The sequence below is a fragment of the Trachinotus anak genome, unplaced genomic scaffold, assembly GCF_046630095.1.
Source record: "Trachinotus anak isolate AG129_WGS33_773 ecotype Australia unplaced genomic scaffold, CSIRO_AGI_Tana_v1 ptg000026l, whole genome shotgun sequence".
Taxonomy (NCBI): Eukaryota; Metazoa; Chordata; class Actinopteri; order Carangiformes; family Carangidae; genus Trachinotus; species Trachinotus anak.
The window spans coordinates 12,605,396-12,626,167 of record NW_027273877.1 but is presented as its reverse complement, the minus strand read 5'-3'; the positions used below and the strand labels follow the sequence as shown (position 1 = coordinate 12,626,167).

Sequence of the window (20,772 nt, the reverse complement as noted above, 5' to 3'; positions counted from 1 at the left end):
TTCTGTGTGACATCACGAGCCACCTTAATGCGCTCCACCTGCAGCTTCTGGGGCGGGGCCGTGTCATCACTGACATGTACGCTACAGTGAGGGCTTTTAAAACCAAGCTTTTAAGGCTTTTAAGACCAAGGACGGTCTTGGCAAATCCTTGGCATTCCCAAAACTCTCCAGGATGGGAAAGACCTCCATGGGCTGATTAAGGAACATAAAGAAAGAAAATGGTTGGAGGACTACACCTGCTAATGCCCTGCAGTGTTGCAGTGATAAAGCACATTAATAAGGGTGTTTCATCATGGTGTTTCTTTGCCACAGAGAATTACCTGTTGCAGATTGTTGTTTCTGCCCTCATACATGGAGCTGAGGTAGTGAACGATCAGCTTGGTTGCCTCAGTCTTTCCTGAACCACTCTGGCCTCTACACAAGGAATACAAATTACTGGAGAGATGACAAAACCTTTTCAATTGTTTGGACATTTTATGCCTTTATTTGATAGTTTATAGTGGGATGATGATGGTAAATGAGGAGAGAGAGATGATTTACAAGAAATGTCCTCGTCTTGTTCTCATCAGGACCTGGGGACACTGAGGCCCATGGTTGGCACCTTAACCCCAAGGCCTCCAGACTGCCCCATGACATAGATCCTTAGCAGATTGATAAACTACAACTTGGGTTATAAATAAATAAAACAAAGTGTATATTTGAGCTACTGCCTGGGTCCTTGGCCTGAGTCTGGCCCATATGCTTCCACATCTGGGCATTTTCCTCCGCTGTTTTGTGCGTGTGTGCCAGAATTAGTCCAGATGTGGAAGTAGCATCTGACAATCATGCTGTATATGGGCCAGATTTGGGCCATATAAACACACAGTACAGCTGAGGCTGCTATGATATGTTTTGGAGGTATTTGATTATAAACCAAATTACTGGACAAATTGAAATATTGTCTTTAGCACATATGGTTTAAAGGATAAAAGTGTTATCCTTTATTTTTCTGACTGTAAGTAAATCTGAAAAAAATGCCAAAGGTAACAATTTGTCAGACCATCTGTCAATACTTTCTGACCTGATCTCCAAGACCACTGCTTTGTACAGAGAACATACATCTTTAAAAAACGCTCAGTAATTTCTGAAAACAGATGGTCACTGTAGTTTCTATCAAACATCAGTGAAACTGGAGGAAATCGTGCATTTTTGGGCACTATTTTCAGCAGCGGATGAATCCACATTTGGTGGGTGAGTATTTCTGGCAGCTGGACAGTGTGTGTGCGAGATTAAGTCAAAATAAAAAATGTGTGTGTGTTCAGGGTGATGAAGGAACATGTCGCCCAGTCCAACAACAGTGTGGCTCACTGATGCTTTTTTTTATAGTTTCTGAACAACAGCAGTTTTTCTATCACTACGGCACAGAGGAATAAGATATATCATTACTGGTTTAGGTCTGTTTGCAGGATTTGTTGGTAATAAAAAAAGGTATATTATTAAGCTTTATCCTTTAAAATATATATGTGTACAGATGATGGGAGAGAGCAGGTCTTCTGGTTAAATTCTGAGACGATAGAATGAGAGCACACAGGGAGATGTTTTGAAGTGAATGAAAGGTGCTCTGTGTGTGTGTGTGTGTGTGTGTGTGTGTGTGTGTGTGTGTGTGTGTGTGTGTGTGTGTGTGTGTGTTTGTGTGCGTGTGTGTGTGTCTGAACTCACTCCAGTTGGGACAGATCTTCCACTTCATCCACCTCTACAGCTCTTTTGCTGCCTGGCATCACCACCTTAAAAAAAAGGCAGTAACATGAGCAGATCCGGAGACACGAGTCAAAATAAGAAGTCCACCTCCACCACGCTCCTCAGGACCAAGACCTTCATACACCTCAGCCCTCACCTTCTCTCTACAGCCATCTTCTAGTCTGGCGAGCTCTGTATATATCATTAGATTCTCAAAACCTGATCGAGAGCCCTTCATGTGTTTTGTTTCTACGCTTCTCTCTGCTGCTAATGTTCCATAAACCTTCCACAGCAGGTGACTGATCCACTTGCAGCGATGGTGCAGCGTGCTGCAGCGTGTTTTAGGTTCTATTGTATCTGCACAGACCAGGAGATGAATAAACCAACAGGAAGTCTTTTATGGCTCATTGTTTTGTGTGCACAGCAGCTGTGAGTGATGAAGCAGAACCGACTCCAGCTCCTGGACATCAGACAACCATAGACTCACTGTTCTGAATGAGGGTTGGGACTAAAGTGTGTGGTGGTCAGTCACTTTGGCTCAGAGCAAGTTTTTCTGGATGACTATTGGGCAATTTGCTATGAAATTCAATATACATTTATTGATGAAGGGGGATTCTTAGAGTCTGGCACCACAAGATCTCTCCTTTCCAAACACATTGGTCCACTTTTTAGAGCAGGCCAAGGTGTTTGGAGGTGAGACTAAGATGAAATACAGCTACAGTAACTACCATTTTACACTGTATCTGTATCTATCTGGACCACAAGTACTTTAAAGAGCCTGCCCACCCATTGTCCATCCACACAGGCGTTTCCACTTGTTTGACCTCATTAAACCTCCTTTGAGGACTGTGAGTGTGGGTAAGGTCACATCTTCATCATTGTTAGTGGTTCATGTGAACACAAAGCGGTGCAGTTGCATGTGAATGCGAGTGAATGTGAACAGATGTGTGTTTGGTCCAGGTGTGCTTTAGTTGAAAATATCTCAATTTACACCAAGGATTTGCAAATAATCAAAAGCTTTAAGGCTCCAGTTCATGAATGTTGAAGAACTAAAAGCAGAGGGATATGAAGGAAAATAAAGAGCCAGAATTCCCAGGAGCCAGTGCATACATTGGTAGCTGGCTACAGGTTATGTCTCTGCTGTCAATACTTTGGTTGTTTGTGGTGAATAAATATGGTCAGTCTGTTGTTTCTTCCATCCTCTAGGCCGGGGGAGCTCACAGGACTTTCATAATGCAGTGTTAATACCTGTGTGCTGATGCTTCGGCTCTCCAACATCTCCTGGGTGGGGCCCTCTGATTCCCATGGGCCCCTTCCATTGTTGGCAGAAACAGTCCTGACCTGGCCCCGTTATCATAGACTGCCCCTCTGCTGCAAAGAAACTACAGGTATTAAATAAATATGTTGCACTACAGTACAATATCATACTTCAAGTAGAAGTAGAAACATGAAGCAGGTATGCCGACAGTACCTTAAAACTATATGTTTGCTAAATTTACTCAGTTTACAGCACTGGAAATTAAATATTTAATTGAACTTTATATTCATGAATAAGAGGTTTATTTGTCCAGTTACTTTCGGCCCTTCTAATCATCACATCTGTGTCTATGAAGAAATAAAATTTCTACACCGTTGATCTGATGTGCATGTCAACACATCACACCTCCCACTGAAACACAAGTCAGCACTTCAACCTTGTTGTCACTGTTTTCTCTTCCAGTTCAGAGACGACACTGCTCCTGCTGCTACTTCCTGACTGCTCAGTCTCTACTTACAGTCTTTTTCCTGCAGTTTCCTCAAGGTCAGGCCCTTATCAGCTATCAATGCATCATCAACAAATACACAAATACAGACTGAATGTGTCTGGTGGCAATTTTCTACATAACTTCAACACAACTTTCTGGACTCTGAAGTTATGAAGCTGTAACCTGAGATAAAAACGAAAACTCCAGAAAAGCTATATAGGCCCGGGAACCCAGCCATGGTTTTATAGCTCATTCAACATCTTCAGGTTGCAGATGATGATGACTCATCTTGCAGGGTCTTCCTGAGAGAGAGCTGCTTCTGTCAGCCGGCCCAGCCTCGGCCAGGTTCCTTAGAGAGCTCAGGCTGCAGTGAGGCCACCACCGTGGCTCAAGGCAGTTAGTGGACAAAGCTCCTCATTTCATAATGGATGATCAAAGCTCTTGGCTGTGCATGTATGACAACTGATCACTCCTTTATCTGCTTCATCAGAGGTGGCCTGGCTGCCACGGTTCACAAAAACACAAAGATTAAAGTTCAGCTTTTAGAGAAAGAAAAAAAAGAAAAAACAGAAAGTGAAAGAGAGCACTGAGTTTTGGAATATAATCAGACGAGCCAAATGATGGGCTGGAAGTCTAAATGTTGTCCTCATTCGATCACTTTTCTTTGTAGATGAATGATGTGGGAAAATATCAGTTACAGAGTAAAGATGTGTGAGTGTAATAAGAAAATACAAACAGACACATTAATTCTTGGGAGAAAACATGTAATAATTATCCACAAGGAACTGGAGTGTGAAGTTACAAGTCAAATAAACTAAAGAAAAAAAGAATTGGATTCTAAATCGAATCACTGCAAAAATATATTCTAGGCTGTTGCTAAAATACCCAGCATTCTGAGACACAGGACCAAAATATTCCCTTGTATGATCTAAACAGCAGCCAACCCCAGTTACAACAGGCCCACAGGTACAGTGGACACATAGATACTGTCTATATTAAAAACATTTCACTACAGTAGCTTACAATTACATTCCTAAATTACATTATTCATTGCTGGCATAAAGAAATGGTTTACATAAGGAGGAATGTCAAAAATAAAAATGTTCACTTAGTCAAAATTTTGATCCAAATAAAAATGACTCAACTTAAAAATGATATCAACAATTATGAGATACTAGGTAAAAGTCATTTTAGTCAAAATTATAATAATAATAAGGAGTTAAACTTGGTGAAGTATGAGATTTAAATAGTCAAAATGATGGTGGTACTAAGTAATAAGCTGTTGATGTAAAAGAACGATTTATGATGCTGGATCAAACTGAGAGATGACTTGATGATAATGTAACACCAAATTATGAGACACCAAGTCAAACATTTGTGTCTGGAGTAGACCAGACCAAATCACCAAGTAAAGATAATGACTTATGAAAAAATTGTAACTCTACGTCAATGAGAAAATAACAAAAGAAAAGAGAAAATAAATACTGACTTAATATTTTCATTTTGAATTTGGCATAAAAAAAGAATTCCTTATGCATGACTTTGACTTAAAAAAGTCAGTCAATTTTAACTTAGTGTCTCAATCATGACTCAGTATCTCACTAGTTTTGAAAAATGTTTGGTTTTTTTTGTTTTCATATTTTGTTTTAATATCTCAGACTAATTATCTTATTTTTTTAATCTAATATCTCATAATTTTGAGTCACCATGAGTTTAAAAGAAAAAATAAATAAATCATGCCAAATGTTTCATCTGATTTTTTTTCCTTTCCCTGGCAGAAATGGGCCTCCATACCATAAATCTGAAGTTCAACTCAAGAAGAACAGGCACAAATCACATAAAATGCAGTTACAAAATATACAGTCCAGTGTGTGGTCTTTAGGCACAGGTGGTGTCTCTTCCTCCACCCTCCGTCTCCACTGCCAGTCTTCGTGCTGCTCCGAGCGCACTCCTGCTAAGAGCCCTTTGGCGTCTCTCTACGAGGGGCCGATGTGAGCTTAGAGTCAGGGGGGAGGTCAGTCAGTGAGGGGAGGGGCCAGGGGACAGTAGTGGTCATGGCTACAGGACTGCAGAACGCTTCATACACATGGATCAGTCAGTTCTCTGTGAGGAGACACAACAGAAAGACAGTAGGACACATCACTGTGTGTTGACTCCACAGCTGTCAGCGACACAGCTGTCAGACACATGTGCGACCTCTCACCTGGATACAAGTTAATAAGAGCAGAGTTCATGTGCCAGCACAGCCATGAGCTAAAAGAGGCGAACAGCTCTGGAGAACTGAGGGGAACAGCACAGTTGCTGATCAGTCTCCATGGAAACATCACTACATGCATTTTAAAATCCTCCTTCTTGTCTATAAAGCACTAAACGGTCCTGGGCTCAGACACATCTCAGCTCTACTTATACGATGTGAAGCATCAGACCCTCGGGTGATCTGGAACAGGTTCACTCACTGTTCCAAGAATCAGAACCAAGCAGAGTGAAGCAGCTTTGAGTGTCTCTGCTCCTCACCTGTGGAACAAGCTTCCTGAACACCTGAGATCTGCTGTCAGCTCATTTCCATCAGAGCTAAAACATCTGTTTGCTGCAGCTCACCAATAAATTACACACGCCACATCTGTTTAATCTTGTGCCGTGTTTTCAACATCTTCTATCACTGCAGCTCTTCATTTAAAATGGTGTAAGTTTCTTACCTGATTTTATGTAATTGTCATGTGACTTATTAAAATGTTTCTATTTATTCTAATTATTTTTTAAATGCTATTTCAATGTCTTCTTAACGTTCTGTTTTAATATATGTCCGTGTCTCTGTGAAGCACTTTGAATTGCCTTGTGTCTAAATGAACTTGCTTTGCCCATGAGCAACACCATTCATATTACACACAGCTTCCATCACCATGGCTACAGCTTTAAGATGGACTGTGTCCATGTTCACCTTCAGGTTTTAAGTTTGACCAAAATGGATTTTTGAGGGGAAACAGGAGCCCCGTACATAACATGTAGGAGTTCTTGTAACTGAAATTTTCTGACTTATAAATATTGTTCAGGTCAAAATCCAAGGTGAGACTCTTTCCAGTCACTACTTTCCATCACAATTAACAGAAAATGAATAATAATTGGTTATAATAATCAGGCCTCATTATATCTGACCCCAAAGACCATCTCTGAAGACACACAGGCTTCACATCTGCTGGTGGTCACAGCTGAGGCATGATGCAGCTTCAAACTCTGGCAAAAGCAGGTAAGTGAAGCTTGAGTTAATATTTCATGTGAATATTTATCACTAGTATTAAACATTTGGCCTGATGGGGTATCTATAAAAAGATTTTCAGAACATTCAGTTCAGAAAGTGTCAGTGCAGCCCCTCCTCATATTTAAAAGGAGCTGAGAGCAGTGTTTGTAGCATCTATGATCAAGGACAGAGCCTCAGAGGGAGCAGTGAGCGGCTGATACTCACATCTGGTCACCTTCCAGTCACCTCTGGATCTCCTGAAGGACTCCTGTAAGGAAACACAGCGTCACGGTGGTCACACACTCTACACGTCATATGAGACCTGCAGCCACTGTTGAGTCACATCAGGACACAGCTGGCTGCGTTCACAGGGGGGTTGTACAAACAAACAAGGTGTGTGTGTAACAACAGGCAGACAGCACATCAGCAGCAGCTCATCAAACAGAACGCTGCATCTGGACGTGTAGTGTTCCCTCAGCCGATGGCACGTGCATGTTTGATGATGCTGAGCCTCTGAAAGACACGTCACCTGCGTCCTCACTGTCTCGTCTGGCGTCTCTACAAGAACGGAGGTGACAGAAACTCCTGAGCGCTGTCAGACATGAAGACTTTCCACAGTCAAATGAACAGACTCAGAGAGTGGGCACCCATGAGCAGGTGAAGCTCCGTCATGCAGCGGCCTGCGTTGGGTGGAGGTGCCTGAATGAAGAGGAACCTCCACCAGACAGCGAGGCTCCACCAGGTAGCGGGTGGGGACAAGGAGAAGCGTTCAAACTCAGATGGAGAGATCAGGTAGAAGCCTGGAGGAAGATGCAGGAGGTTTCTGAGAGGTGCAATCAAAACCCAGTGAGCGTTTAGTGAAATCATGATGACGAACATCTTTTTTAGAAGAACAACTGGTGCAAAAACACTCTGTGTTCTTATTGTTAAGACGGGATTACAGCAAGTAGACTGCACCGGGTCGAGGCTCATTTAAGACACTGTGGCCTCTGCTTTCACAGCACTGTGTGTGTGTGTGTGTGTGTGTGTGTGGTAACAACACCACACACTCAGCTCCATCTGAGCTACTGACATCAATACTCTAATCACAGTTCAACAAACAGTGTTTTGGAGCCACACTCTGCTGTCTGTGTTGGTCAGTTGTGCTGACTTGTTGTCCACACTGTGACAGTGGGGTTGTGAGATCCCGTGGATGATGTGGTGAAGTGTGTTACCAAGAGGTTGGACGTGTGTGTGTGGCTCTTTAATTTCAGACAGCATCTCTCTTTGTCGTCAGCGGTGAACTCAGCTGATGAGCCACACTGGTTGTGTACTGGTTGACTGGGATCAACAACACTCAGACCAGTTCATTTAGTTTGTCCACTGGTGGAAAGAAGCTTCCAGGGACAGATGTGTGATGAAGATAAACCTCATCATCAGTCTGACTTTGACTCACTCCTCCTGTTGTTTCATGGCTCTTTGCAAACAACAAAAACGCTGCATCGCTGCCACCATGTGGACAAACAAGGTCATGTCCCATCACATTCCATTCCAAGAGAACTGACTGAGCTTCATGTTAAAATGCATCCACCAACGAAGAAGAACACAACACATGGACGACAAGAGATGGCAACAAGAAGGACAATAAACACCTGTCCACCATTAAAGCTCCTCTGACTTCATCCTCCCTCATATCACTGAGCACTGCTGCAGACCCCCACCCTTCATTCACCTGATGGAGGGATGATGGATGGATGACAGCTGTTGCTAGGAAAGCTCAGCTGCATGAAGTCAGGTCAGTGGTGAATCAGTTTGTGGTTATAATGTGTTAGATCACCAGGAAACCCCTGTACAGGTGGTCTGGACCAGCTCTCCGTTTAAAGGGTCTGACCCTTCAGCTTTGTAGGACTCTTATCCCGTCAATAGATTCTGTGGCTATTTCAGCTGGTGGTCAGGAGACTCACCGAGCTTCTAACTGCCTTCCTCTGGGCATCTACCCTGCTGTCTCTCATACTGCACCTAGTTGAGTCGCCCTATTGAACTAAATACAGATATCAGCCACGCCCATTAACGGCAGCTCTCCTCTAAAGGATCTGTGCACTTGTTCTGGTGCCAGGATATAATTTAGTGGCTCTGTAAGCCCCAAGGATCTGTTGTATTTATTTTGGTTGAAGTAACCTTTAAGAACCACCTGTTTTTATTTGAACACTCAGTCTACTTGTATAGTCAAGGAAGAGTCATATACTCAAATGAATTCAGACTTAGTATATTTACTTATGTTCGTTGATTTCAAAGAATATATAACCTATTCATCTAAATTAATATTGCCAAAATGAGCTGAGGCTGGTTGGCTTACAAATGACTTTTAGAGGGAGATGGATGAAGTGAAAGCCTGGCCAGGGTGTCTATCCTCTGTCAGCAGCTGGTCCCAAGACATCAGAGTCCCTTGACTCTGCACAAAGTCCAGACTTCCTCTTTAGAAGTATCAGTTTCTTCTTGGCCGCACAAGAAGAAATCCAGTTTGTCGTCCACAACTGGTTGGCAGGTTCTTTTCACTTGCTTGTCCTTTGGTGATCTATTGTCAGCTGTAGAGTCTCTGTGATCTCTTGTGAGTCATCTTAAGGCTTGTAGACTCCGTCTCCTGTGTAGCTGTTCGAGGAGGGAACTTCGTCGATGGTGAGTAATTCACAAACTTGAAGTTGGTGTTTGTGCTAAAAGATGTTTCATCAGTCCATAACCAGTTCCAACCAGATCGTATCATACTTAGTTACAGCAGTAGCACATCTTGAAATCAACAGTCAGTGATCTTTCTTCATAATCCAACTGCCTCGCTGTTACAAATCATTCCTTCACCAATCTAATACATTTCTGTCTAATATATGTTAAAAAGTGCATTTAAAGCTTTTCAAATCACAGTGTTTTACTATTGAAATCCCAATCATTCACTTTTTAATCATTTCATATGTTTACAGTCATCATCACACTCTCTTCCTTATACTTATCATGTTCACAAGACTCACACTTCCCCTTTTCTGGCCTACTGTCCCACAAGACGATTTTCCAGTTCAGGGACGTCTCAACATGTCACATACTCATTTTTTATGATTCAAATCATTCCTTTATATTGCTTCCATTACACATTTCTTATTGATAATTATTGATTTTATAATCATTCAAATAGAACTCTGTGTCTCACTGTTCAGTTCATGATGTTAGTCCCTTTCAGTTGAATAAGATAACGTGACGTGATGTTTCAACAATTTGTTCATTGGATAAACTATATACATGGTGTGAAAGAAGGTATTTCCATTTATGCAAGACAAATAGTAACAGCTGTTTTTGACTTTTCATTCAGGAAGGAGCTGAAATCTTTGTCCAGGGAGTCTCATCTGATTCTTTCAGGGTTTACCACTGACTTTAGGTGTTTGTTTTTGTGTAGATTGTTGTGTATAACAGTGGACCACATGTTTTTTGCTTTTTTGGGGTTTTTTTTGTTTTTTTGCATCAATGCTTTATTTCAAACTGAATCAAGAGCTTTTATTCTGAAAAGTTCTGATGAAGTTCAGGTTCTGTTGTTCTCTTGACACAGCTCTGAAACAGACACCAGTTCAGTAAATCCTTCAGACTGACATGTGACTGTGGCCACGACACCACACATGAACAGGAACAAAGCGTGTGTGTGTGTGTGTGTGTGTGTGTGTGTGTGTGTGTGTGTGTGTCTTGAGCAGCTTGTTTGTCCTGACTCTTGTGTGTGTGAGCTCACAGTCAGTGTTACTGGTTTCCCTCTCAGACTGACTGAAGTCCTGAAGATGAGTGATTGTGTGGAGGAAGAGGAGGACAGAGCAGAGTCTCCAGGACCCAGCTGTCTGTCTGTGAAGAGTCACCGGTCCAAAGAGAAACCTCCAGAGTTCAGTCCTGAACCTGGACCCTCAGACTCACAGTAAGAGACCTGCTACAAACCTGTGAACCTCCAAACTGTCTCTGTAACAGTGTTTAGTGTGTTGAGCTCCTGCAGTGACGTCACTTCCTGTAACAGCTGCCGTAGTGTCGCAGAAAATAACTTCCCCTGGTTCCTCTGACATATCAGTGTATTAACAGTGACTGCTGAGGAGCTGGTTTCTTGTGAAATGATCCCAACAAAGAAGAGTTTGACTTTTTTCTTGTGCATATTTTTGCTGCAGCTGATGAACATGACAGAGATGTAAAGATGTCAGTAATTAAAGGGCCGTGGTGGAGCAGAGAAGCAGCCACAGAAGAAGAGAGCAGTGTGTTGGTGAACCTGGATGAGCTGGGATCTAACAGAGTTGACCACACTTTGCAGGATCATTTTACAGCCTGAATGATGAGCTTCACATGTCAGAGCTTCACTCTCCACAGTTAGTTTGATCCAAACTACAGTGAGCAGCTGTTGGAGGAAATGACTGAGCCTCTTTAACATCAAACTAGATATTTGTCAGCTGTTTATACAGATTTCAGGCTCTAAAAAACTTGCATTGCACCTTTAGGTAAATATTTTTCTGCGAGTTTGGCTCTTTTCATGGGGTTTGTTGTCAAGAACAGTCATGTAGAATAACAGCACAATGATCCTTTAATTACACACAAGACTGTCTTTACCATCACTGATCTGTGCAGATGTCACTCTGACAAACTGTGTGTTTGTCAGTGAAGTTGTGTGATGGTCAGATGAAGCCTGCAGCAGGATGTGGTGTTTGCTGTTGTCACAGTCATGTAGAAACACACAGGCCTCCTTGTGTGAAATGAAGCTGAACTCCAGAGAAAGAATCAATATGGAGAAGAAGAGCAGACACATCAGCCGCCATTAGTTTTAGTCAGGATGTTGTTTTGTCTTCATTTGTGGCAGTGGCAGTGTCGGGGTCACAGACATCTGATCCTCTCATCTCACCTTTGTATCACTCTGCTTCTTTAGAGCTGATGTGAGACAGGTCATCAACAGCTGGAGACTGGACACATTTAATGACTGACTGACACAACAGTGTTGTTTCTGGATGCTGCTGTGTTGCTTCCATCCTTCAGTACAGTGTGCGGTGCTGGATGGTGACGTCACTGCAGGACGTCAGCTGAGAGTTCCCACAATCACTCTGTCATCAGAGAATTGATCAGTGATCCATGTGATATGAATAAAAACATGTTTGTGTTTGCAGAGGTCAGAACCACAGACTGAGAGCAGAGTCTCCAGGATCCAGCTGTCTGTCTGTGAAGAGTGACCGGTCCAAAGACTTTAATCCTCCAGAGTTCAGTCCTAGATCTGGACCCTCACACACACAGTAAGAGACAGTATCTACTGTAAACTGAGCTGAAGATGATTCAGTTATTAGACATATTTGACAGTGACATGTTAGTGATGAAGAAATGTCTTGACAGAGGGAGGAAGAGGAGTGGTGTCTCTGTGGAGGAGCAGCTGTCCTGCTGTGCTCTGTGTCAGGACGTCCTGAAGGATCCAGTCTCTACCAGCTGTGGACACTGGTTCTGCAGACAGTGCTTCACCTCATACTGGGACCAGTCTGGGTCTTCAGGAGACCCCTCCTGTCCCAGATGTGGAAAAAGACCCAGAACCAGACCTGGACTGCAGACAGCCAGTCAGAGCAGCACTGTACAAAGTGAGACTGAACATGTGTCTGCTGATGTCTTCATTTCTGAAACCAGGACCTGTTGTTTTCTCCAGTGTCAGTTGTTCTATCACACAGCACTGACATTTCAGATGATTCTAAGAACCACAACATTAAAAAGCTTTTCTTTGCTGCTCTTTAGTTTTTCTGTAGCTGATGAAAATAATCAGCAGATTCTCAGATTCTCTGTCTTCAGCCTGACATTGTCTCTTCTCTTTCAGCAAATCGTGGTCTGCAGGAGGTTTTAGATCAACATAAGATCAGTCTGAGGAGCAGATGTGAACATGTGACTGAGGGAAGTGAAGGAACAGGAAGTGGAACCCTCCTCAACAGGATCTACACTGAGCTCTACATCACAGAGGGACAGAGTGAAGAGGTTAATACCCAACATGAGGTGAGGCAGCTGGAGACAGCTTCCAAGATGAAGACCCTCCATGATGCTCCAATCAAGTGCCACGACATCTTTAAAGCCTTACCTGACCAACAGAGACCCATCAGAGTGGTTCTGACCAACGGCGTGGCTGGCGTTGGAAAAACCTTCTCAGTGCAGAAGTTCAGTCTGGACTGGGCAGAGGGCTTGGAGAACCAAGATGTCAGTCTGCTGGTTCTGCTTTCGTTCAGGGAGCTGAACCTGATCAGAGAGCAGCAGTACAGTCTTCTCAGGCTGCTCCATGTTTTCCATCCAACATTACAGAAGGTCACAGCAGAGCAGCTGGCTGTCTGTCAAGTTCTGTTCATCTTGGACGGCCTGGATGAAAGCAGACTTTCACTGGATTTCACCAACAGGGAGGTTGTGTCTGATGTCACACAGACGTCATCAGTCAACCTGCTGCTGACAAACCTCATCCAGGGGAACCTGCTTCCCTCGGCTCTGGTCTGGATCACTTCCAGACCTGCAGCAGCCAATCAGATCCCTCCTACATGTGTTGACAGGGTAACAGAGGTACGAGGCTTCACTGACGCCCAGAAGGAGGAGTACTTCAGGAGGAGATCCAGTGATGAAGAGCTGTCCAGCAGAATCATCTCACACATCAAGAAGTCCAGGAGCCTCCACATCATGTGTCAAGTCCCAGTCTTCTGCTGGATCACTGCTACAGTTCTGGAGCACGTGTTGACTACAGAGCAGAGAGGAGAGCTGCCCCAGACCCTGACTGACCTGTTCTCACACTTCCTGCTGGTTCAGACAAAGAGGAAGAAGCTCAAGTATGATGAGGGACATGAGACCAGTCCACAGGAGCTGATGGAGGCTGACAGGGAAGTTCTTCTGAAGCTGGGGAGGCTGGCGTTTGAACATCTGGAGAAAGGAAACATCATGTTCTACCAAGAAGACCTGGAGCAGTGTGGTCTGGATGTCACAGAGGCCTCGGTGTACTCAGGACTCTGTACTGAGATCTTCAAAAGAGAGAGTGTGATCTTCCAGAAAACAGTCTACTGCTTTGTTCATCTGAGCATTCAGGAGTTTCTGGCTGCAGTCTACATGTTCCACTGTTACACCAACAGGAACACAGAGGTCCTGGAGAACTTCCTGGGAGAACATGTTGATTTAACCCTGGATGTCTTCCTGAGGGCAGCCATGGAGAAATCCCTCAGAAGTAAAAATGGTCACCTGGACCTGTTTGTTCGCTTCCTTCATGGCCTCTCTCTGGAGTCCAACCAGAGACTCTTAGGAGGTCTGCTGGGTCAGACAGAGAACAGTCCAGAAACCATCCAGAGAGCCATCAACAACCTGAAGGAGATGAACAGTGATAAAATCTCTCCTGACAGAAGCATCAATATCTTCCACTGTCTGATGGAGATGAAGGACCACTCAGTTCATCAGGAGATCCAAGAGTTCCTGAAGTCAGAGACCAGAACAGAGAAGAGACTCTCTGAGATCCACTGCTCAGCTCTGGCCTACATTCTGCAGATGTCAGAGGAGGTTCTGGATGAGTTGGACCTGGACAAGTACAACACATCAGAGGAGGGACGACGGAGACTGATCCCAGCTGTGAGGAACTGCAGGAAGGCTCGGTGAGTAGAGACATGATCAATATAATTATCAATCAGTAGATTAGATCAGTAGTTGAGTCAAATTCAGATAAACACAGTTTTCATTTATTCTAATTATTCTTAGTTTTACTTTGAAACAATCAAAGGTCAGTTGTGTTTTTTCTGGAGGTGTTGTAAATGCTGTGAGCACCAAAACGTAGATGTTTCAGTTGGTTGTGATTGTTGCTGTTAAGTTCATAAAAACACTTGTTTTGTTTATTTGTAATAATTGTTGGATGCTTCATTGATTTGTTAATTTTCTGTGTTGTTTTGAGTCTTTTTAGTTTAATTCAAACCTGATCAAACTAATTAAAGCAGCTCCACTGATCTTACACCTCAGTGAGTTTTTCCAGGTGTTTCCAGGTGTTGGGGAGGACACCTGCATATGAGAAAACAGTAGTATTAAACCTTTAGTGTCTCCAGCTGTGCAGTCTGATAAATGTCCTCAGGTGATGTCACCTGAGTCAGTGTGGGTGGAGTCTGAAGAAGACACCAGACCTCTGTAGCCCCCCCTCACCTCTGCTGCATAACACACCTCAGCCTTAACAGCTGAGGGTTGGTGGTTGGGGTGCATTGTGGGTAATGTAGGCAGCAGGTTCTTCTGAGGAAGAAGAATGTGTGAATGAAAAAAGAAGATGTCTCTGGTTCAGCTTTGTTGAAACTGTCCATTGTGACAGTGTTACAGGAGAGCAGTGATGAATCTGTGGAGGTCTGTATTCAGGACTCATGAGGTTTCTATGACAACAGTCATCAGTGAACAGTGAATGCAGTGAAGCTCTAATGAGCAGGTTCTAGCAGATGTTTAGTAAAGTTTGAATGACCTGAAGACCTTTAAATCACAGCAGACAAAAACAGTGGGCTCCAATGAAAGCTGCTTTAAAAGTGGAGCTGAACAGCAGCCACTGTGGTAACAACAAACACTGATGGGATAATGGTTCATGATCAAACAGAATGTAACAGCTGCACAAGCAGAGAAAAGTCATCACATCAGTGAAATGACTCAACTGGTCAAAGCAGAACAAGAGTGGAGATGTAAACCCCTGAGTGTATTGACCTGATCAAGGCTGAGCTTTATTGATTATTGAACTTTTCATCTTGAAGAGTGAACTTGTGTTTTTTCAAGTGTCATGGTGGAGCTTTAAAGTCTTTCCATAGATTGTGTTGAATGAGACAGAAAGTCCCAGGTGTTTTCTCTCTTGTTGCTGTAGAGGAGAGTCGTATCAGGAAATGTTCAGCTTCAGCCAAGAACACAGGTGTGAATCTATCAGAGCAGAATGGGAGGATTCAGTCTTCTTCTACACACCAGAGCTCAGTGTCATGTTTCTGTGAGGACCTTCTGTGAAAACCAGGCAGCAAACAGAGATTAGATTGAACTGTTGACTGAGTTGACCTCCGGAGAAATGTTCTGGAGTAGGGATGCCACGGTGTGGAAATGTTCCCACCGGACATTAAGACATGTGTGGGCTCAGTATCTGTAGATTAGACCTCAGTGTTTCCCACACACTGATTTATCTGTGACAGGCCGCCACCACATCAACAATGATGCCACATATTGATTTTCTATTGGTTTACAGTTTCAAATGAGGAAAATCTTGTTTCACTGTAGAGCTGCACACACACACACACACACACACACACACTCACACACACACACACACACACAGGCTTCCAGGTTGTAACTGTAGAGTGCCCTCATTGTTGATCATGAGTTTTTTACTGAGAACAGTTTGTTCATGGATCAACGTGGGCGCTGCCACTGATTCACCACAATGAGCCAGATGTGTTTTATGCAGTGGTGTGTGTTGACTTCTACAGAGAGGCAGCAGAGCCAAGCAATCTGGAGTCAGTTTAAAAACACTGGAGAATAAAACTGTTTTTCTTAACAAGATTCTGACTCTGGATCAAATCATATGATGGAAGCAGAAATGTAACATCATTTTCCCTCCTTCATCTGCACAACAAAGATTCCCATGAAACTCTGCAGGTCTGAGAGAGAGTGATGAGAATTATTGTTTTATGCCAAACACAATCAGATCAGATGAGCTGAGCCACAGATGTGAAGAGCAGATGTTCATCACATCATCATCTTTTCTCATCAGATGCATTTTAACTTCAGTGTCTTTTATTACAAACTGTCTGATTTTATTCTAACACAATTTATATTTTCTCTCATCACAGACTTGTTGATTGTCGACTCTCAGAGACTCACTGTGAAGTCGTGTCCTCAGCTCTGAAGTCCAACCCCTCCCATCTGAGACACCTGGACCTGAGCCACAACTTCCTGAAGGATTCAACAGTGAAGCAGCTGTGTGCTGGACTGGAGAGTCCAAACTGTAGACTGGAGACTCTGGGGTCAGTTCACTGACTGGAGCTGTTGTAGTTTTATATTCAGTTCAAATCTGTGAAGTTCCAGTTTTTCATTGGTTGGTTCATTTTCAGGATTTCTGTGTGAGGATTTAAAAAATCAGCCAGTGAAGAGAAAGAAGGAAGATGAGACCAGGAGCAGAGTGGTGATGGGGAGGGTCAGGAGAATCCCCAGGGGCAGTTTGGGGGCCGGGGCCAGACTGATTATTGTGTAGACTAATAATATTGTGTTATAAAAGTGGTCTACCTCGCTGCACCATCCTGCAGCCTGAACTGAGCCTCGCAGCCTCTTGTCTCTCCCAGCACGTCACACGCTACCAAGTCTATATTTGCAGTAGGGGGGTAAATGAGCGGCCCCTCCTCAGGTGGGACAGCCCCGGTGTGCTTTGAACTGTGATTGGTCAGCTGCTGACCATTAAGAGCTGTGAAGTGGGGCTGGTACAGAGTCATCAGAGACGTGTTGGTGTTATCAGGGAACGTGTGTGTTCACTGTTCACATTGGTTTGAAGCAGCAGCAGAAAGAGAAGGAGAAAGGTGGAACAGAGAAGAATGAAGAAGAACAAATACTGGAGGAGGAAGCAGAGAAATGTTCCACAATCACAGAGAGATTCAACATCCAGTAAAGAGCCGGCAGCTGAAATGCTAAGCAGGGGCGTTGTAGCTAGCTGCTAGCTCAGCTCATAGTAAATGTGGCTAGTATAGCTAGCTGCTAGTTGTTGGGCAGCAGCCCTGTGCTTGTGTTAGCTGCTGTTTGTCTCTGTGTGTTATTAACAGCTGGGACTGGTGATCTCCAGGTAAAATGAAGGGTCCCACTCGGCCCCTGGATGAGAGCAGTCACAGTGTTTGTGATTCAGAGCAGCAGAGAATTGACAGAGTTTGATGTTAAAATCAGAAAGTTGATGAGAATCAAACTGCAACAGTCTCACAGATCTTCTGCTGCTGCTGCTGATCTGAACACCAGCAAAGCTGCAGCTCTCTGCAACCAACAAATATTGCAGCTGTTGTTGTGTGTTGATGTCAGCACTGCAGCATCATGGGAAGCCACAGACCTTCAGACTGCAACACAAACCAGATCACAGCAGGGCCAGTCAGATGAATTCTACTTCCTCATTCAGTGAAGATCAGCTGAATAAATCTGTGGTGTTTTCCAGCAGGAGGCTCTGAACGTTACCTGAAGATGAACTGGTTGTTGCTGCAGGTCACAGAATCTGACGGCTCACAGAATGGGCTGTAACACCGGTGGTAGACTGAGGCCGAGCACTCGTCCTCCTCAAGTTCTCAACAGTGACACAAGTTCTTCTTTAAAGATGTGGACACAGAGAAATATTTTCCCTCCTCCTGTAAATGTGACATTGTGCAGTTGTTTGGTGACTTTGGAACATTGAAGCTGCTCCACCATGTTTGTTCTGAACAATAACAGAAGGACAAAGTCACTCTACTCATTTTAGATAAAGATCATTGATCAGGACAAATCTGATTGATTATCAATCACTGATGTACATCTTTCATTCTTTATTCAGATTGAGGGGCTGCAGGTTGTCAGAGATCAGCTGTTCTTCTCTGGGCTCAGCTCTGAAGTCCAACCCCTCCCATCTGAGAGAACTGGACCTGAGCTGGAACCAGGACCTGCAGGATCCAGGAGTGAAGGGTCTGTGTGGTTTTCTGCAGAGTCCAGACTGTAGACTGGAGACTCTGAGGTCAGACTCCATGTTTTCTTTCTGTGCTGAGATGAATGTGATGTGAAAGTTGTGTTGACACTGAGCTGCAGACATGAGGCTGATATTATACTGATCCACACTGAGGATCTTCATGGTAAAGTCTGTTTTCTTCTTCTCTGCTTTTAGTCCAGTGACTGTTTCTCTTCAACTTTCACCTCATGACTTTTTAAAACACCAACAGAAACACATTGAATCTGTCAGACAATAACTGATCTATAATCAATAGCTGATGGTCCCAACACTTTTACAATGCTTTGCCATGTTTGTACTGACTCCAATATTTAAAACCAAGTTGTCATAGCAACATAAATCTTGTAGGTTTGACTGTGTTAAATATTTGAGCTCAGTCACCAGGTGTCTGTGTCTCTGCCGTTCCATCAACTAGTGAATTTAATATATATTTCTATACATTTGTTCTCATGTCTCCAAACTTCAGCCTGACATGTTTGTTGTCTTTGAAAACTTGAGGATCTTTAGTAGCATCTGCACAACATGAGTTTGTATAGATGGAGCCACAGGTGGAGCTGGCAGAGTTGAAGAGGTGGAGTCACTACGTCTTTATTGAAGCAGCAGCATGTTGTCATGAATATTAATGAGAGCTGTTTTTACTTTGTCTGTTTGACTCTTTGTGGTTTCAAGCAGGAACTTTGTCTCCTAAACTCACATCTTTGATTCTTTATTCAGATTGAGGAACTGCAGTTTGTCAGAGATCAGCTGTTCTTCTCTGGGCTCAGCTCTGAAGTCCAACCCCTCCCATCTGAGAGAACTGGACCTGAGCTTCAACCAGAACCTGCAGGATCCAGACCTGAAGGATCTCCGTGGTCTCGTGGAGAGTCCAGACTGTAGACTGGAGACTCTGAGGTCAGTAGAGGGGCGGAGTCAGTCCATGCTGCTCTCAGCAGTATTGTACTAAACACAGTTAGTATCAGAGCAAAGATCCAGTGTTTCCTGTGAACCTCCAACCTCCTCAGTGGCTGCTTTCCTCAGTGAAGCTGTGAGAGGAGAACGGGGACAGGCTTCAGGATTGGACAGAAAGACAGAGAGAGAGACAACAGTCAGCCAATCAGAGCAGCCAGAAGCTTGTTGTGATCATGTGTGTGAGTTGATGTGAAGACGACTGTTGTTGTTGTGTTGATGTGTACAGGAAATAAAGCTGATTCCAGCTGACAGCCTCACAGATGGACAGAGACAGTGTCCTCATTCATCAAACTGTCCAATCTGATCTGAGACTGTTTGTTCTCTGGTTTCAACACTAAACAGCTGATCAGTTTCATCTGTGTCACAGCTCTGAGATCAGTGTGATGGAGCCTGACAGTCCCTGGCTCTTAGTGACAGCCTCCATGTTCAGTCAGGTGATGTTTCAGAAGCAGCTCACATGTTGATCAACACACAGAGACTCTGTGTTTAAAGTGAAATCAGCTGACAGGTAACAGGAGTGAATCCATCACTGACCTGTTGCTGACTCAGCACTTTGTTTCCACTGTGGACTGAGTGAAATGTGCAGAGTGAACAGACTTGATGCTGAACGTCTCTGCAGGTCTGTGAGCTTCCAGCTCAGTGTGTTCACTCCAACACGTTAACATGAGAGCTGAGAGGAAGCAGCTGCTGCACATCTGGTCTGAACAGGACTGAAGTCCCTGCTGCATCACTGACTGATGAAGTGAGTCTCTGTAAACACTGATTCATCTACTCTGCTTTCTTCTTCTCTACACAGATGGAGGTGAGAGTGGAGAGGAGAGCTTGATCCAGCAGTGACTGACAGAGGAACCAGAAGAAGTGGAGATGACTCTCAGTGCTGCAGTCTGAACTGATCTGAGAACAGCTCCACTGTCACACACAGAGTCCAGTCCACCATCATCCCTGTGTGTTCCTCTGGATCTGACAGAGCATCATCAGTGTCTCTGGACTTAAAGCTCATCAAGTTCAGCTCTGAACAGTTTCCTTGTTGAGCTTCACAAAGAGGGAATTTCACAGTAAAATGACTTGAACTCTGAAGATTAGTTTGACTCAGACGTTGAAGCCTCATGTTCTTCAGCTGAACTTTACCAGATATTATTGTACAGGAGGAACATCTTGTTTTTATCCTCCATCTTATTGATGTATTCAATAATACTTTCTAGAAGATATATTAAATGATTATATAAATAATGTTGAACATGCTAAATATTTGTAACCAGCCCCTGCACCAAATAGAAACCAACAAAGATTACTCTAGTAGAAGTTAAAATGTTTTAAGATTAAAGTAAAAATGTAAGCTGAAGTTAAAATCTACTCATTATGTTACTGTTACATTTTCATAGTATTGTATTTTTATTGCACATTTACTGCTTCTCTTAAGCCTGTTGAGATATGAGGTTTTT

At 43.5% G+C, this 20,772-nt stretch overlaps 3 protein-coding genes across 4 annotated transcripts in view; 2 read left to right on the top strand and 1 right to left on the bottom strand.

Moving 5' to 3' along the window:
- Window positions 1-20,063, top strand: part of LOC139609645 (ribonuclease inhibitor-like) — a 137,236-nt gene extending 117,173 nt beyond the window's left edge. Inside the window, exons 4-5 of the mRNA XM_071464528.1 lie at window positions 18,215-18,391; window positions 19,097-20,063. Of these exons, the coding sequence (XP_071320629.1) occupies window positions 18,215-18,391; window positions 19,097-19,325 (406 nt within the window). The 3' untranslated portion in view covers window positions 19,326-20,063. The remainder of the gene's footprint in view (window positions 1-18,214; window positions 18,392-19,096) is intronic.
- LOC139609622 (protein NLRC3-like) overlaps window positions 1-20,772 on the bottom strand; it is a 248,792-nt gene that overhangs the window by 49,411 nt on the left and 178,609 nt on the right. The window lies entirely within an intron of this gene.
- LOC139609949 (protein NLRC3-like) lies at window positions 11,213-16,695 on the top strand. Its single transcript, XM_071465020.1, has 6 exons — window positions 11,213-11,217; window positions 11,838-11,960; window positions 12,169-12,293; window positions 12,524-12,678; window positions 12,754-14,312; window positions 16,509-16,695. Exons 1-6 carry the CDS (start codon window positions 11,213-11,215, stop codon window positions 16,693-16,695), a joined length of 2,154 nt encoding a protein of 717 aa, XP_071321121.1.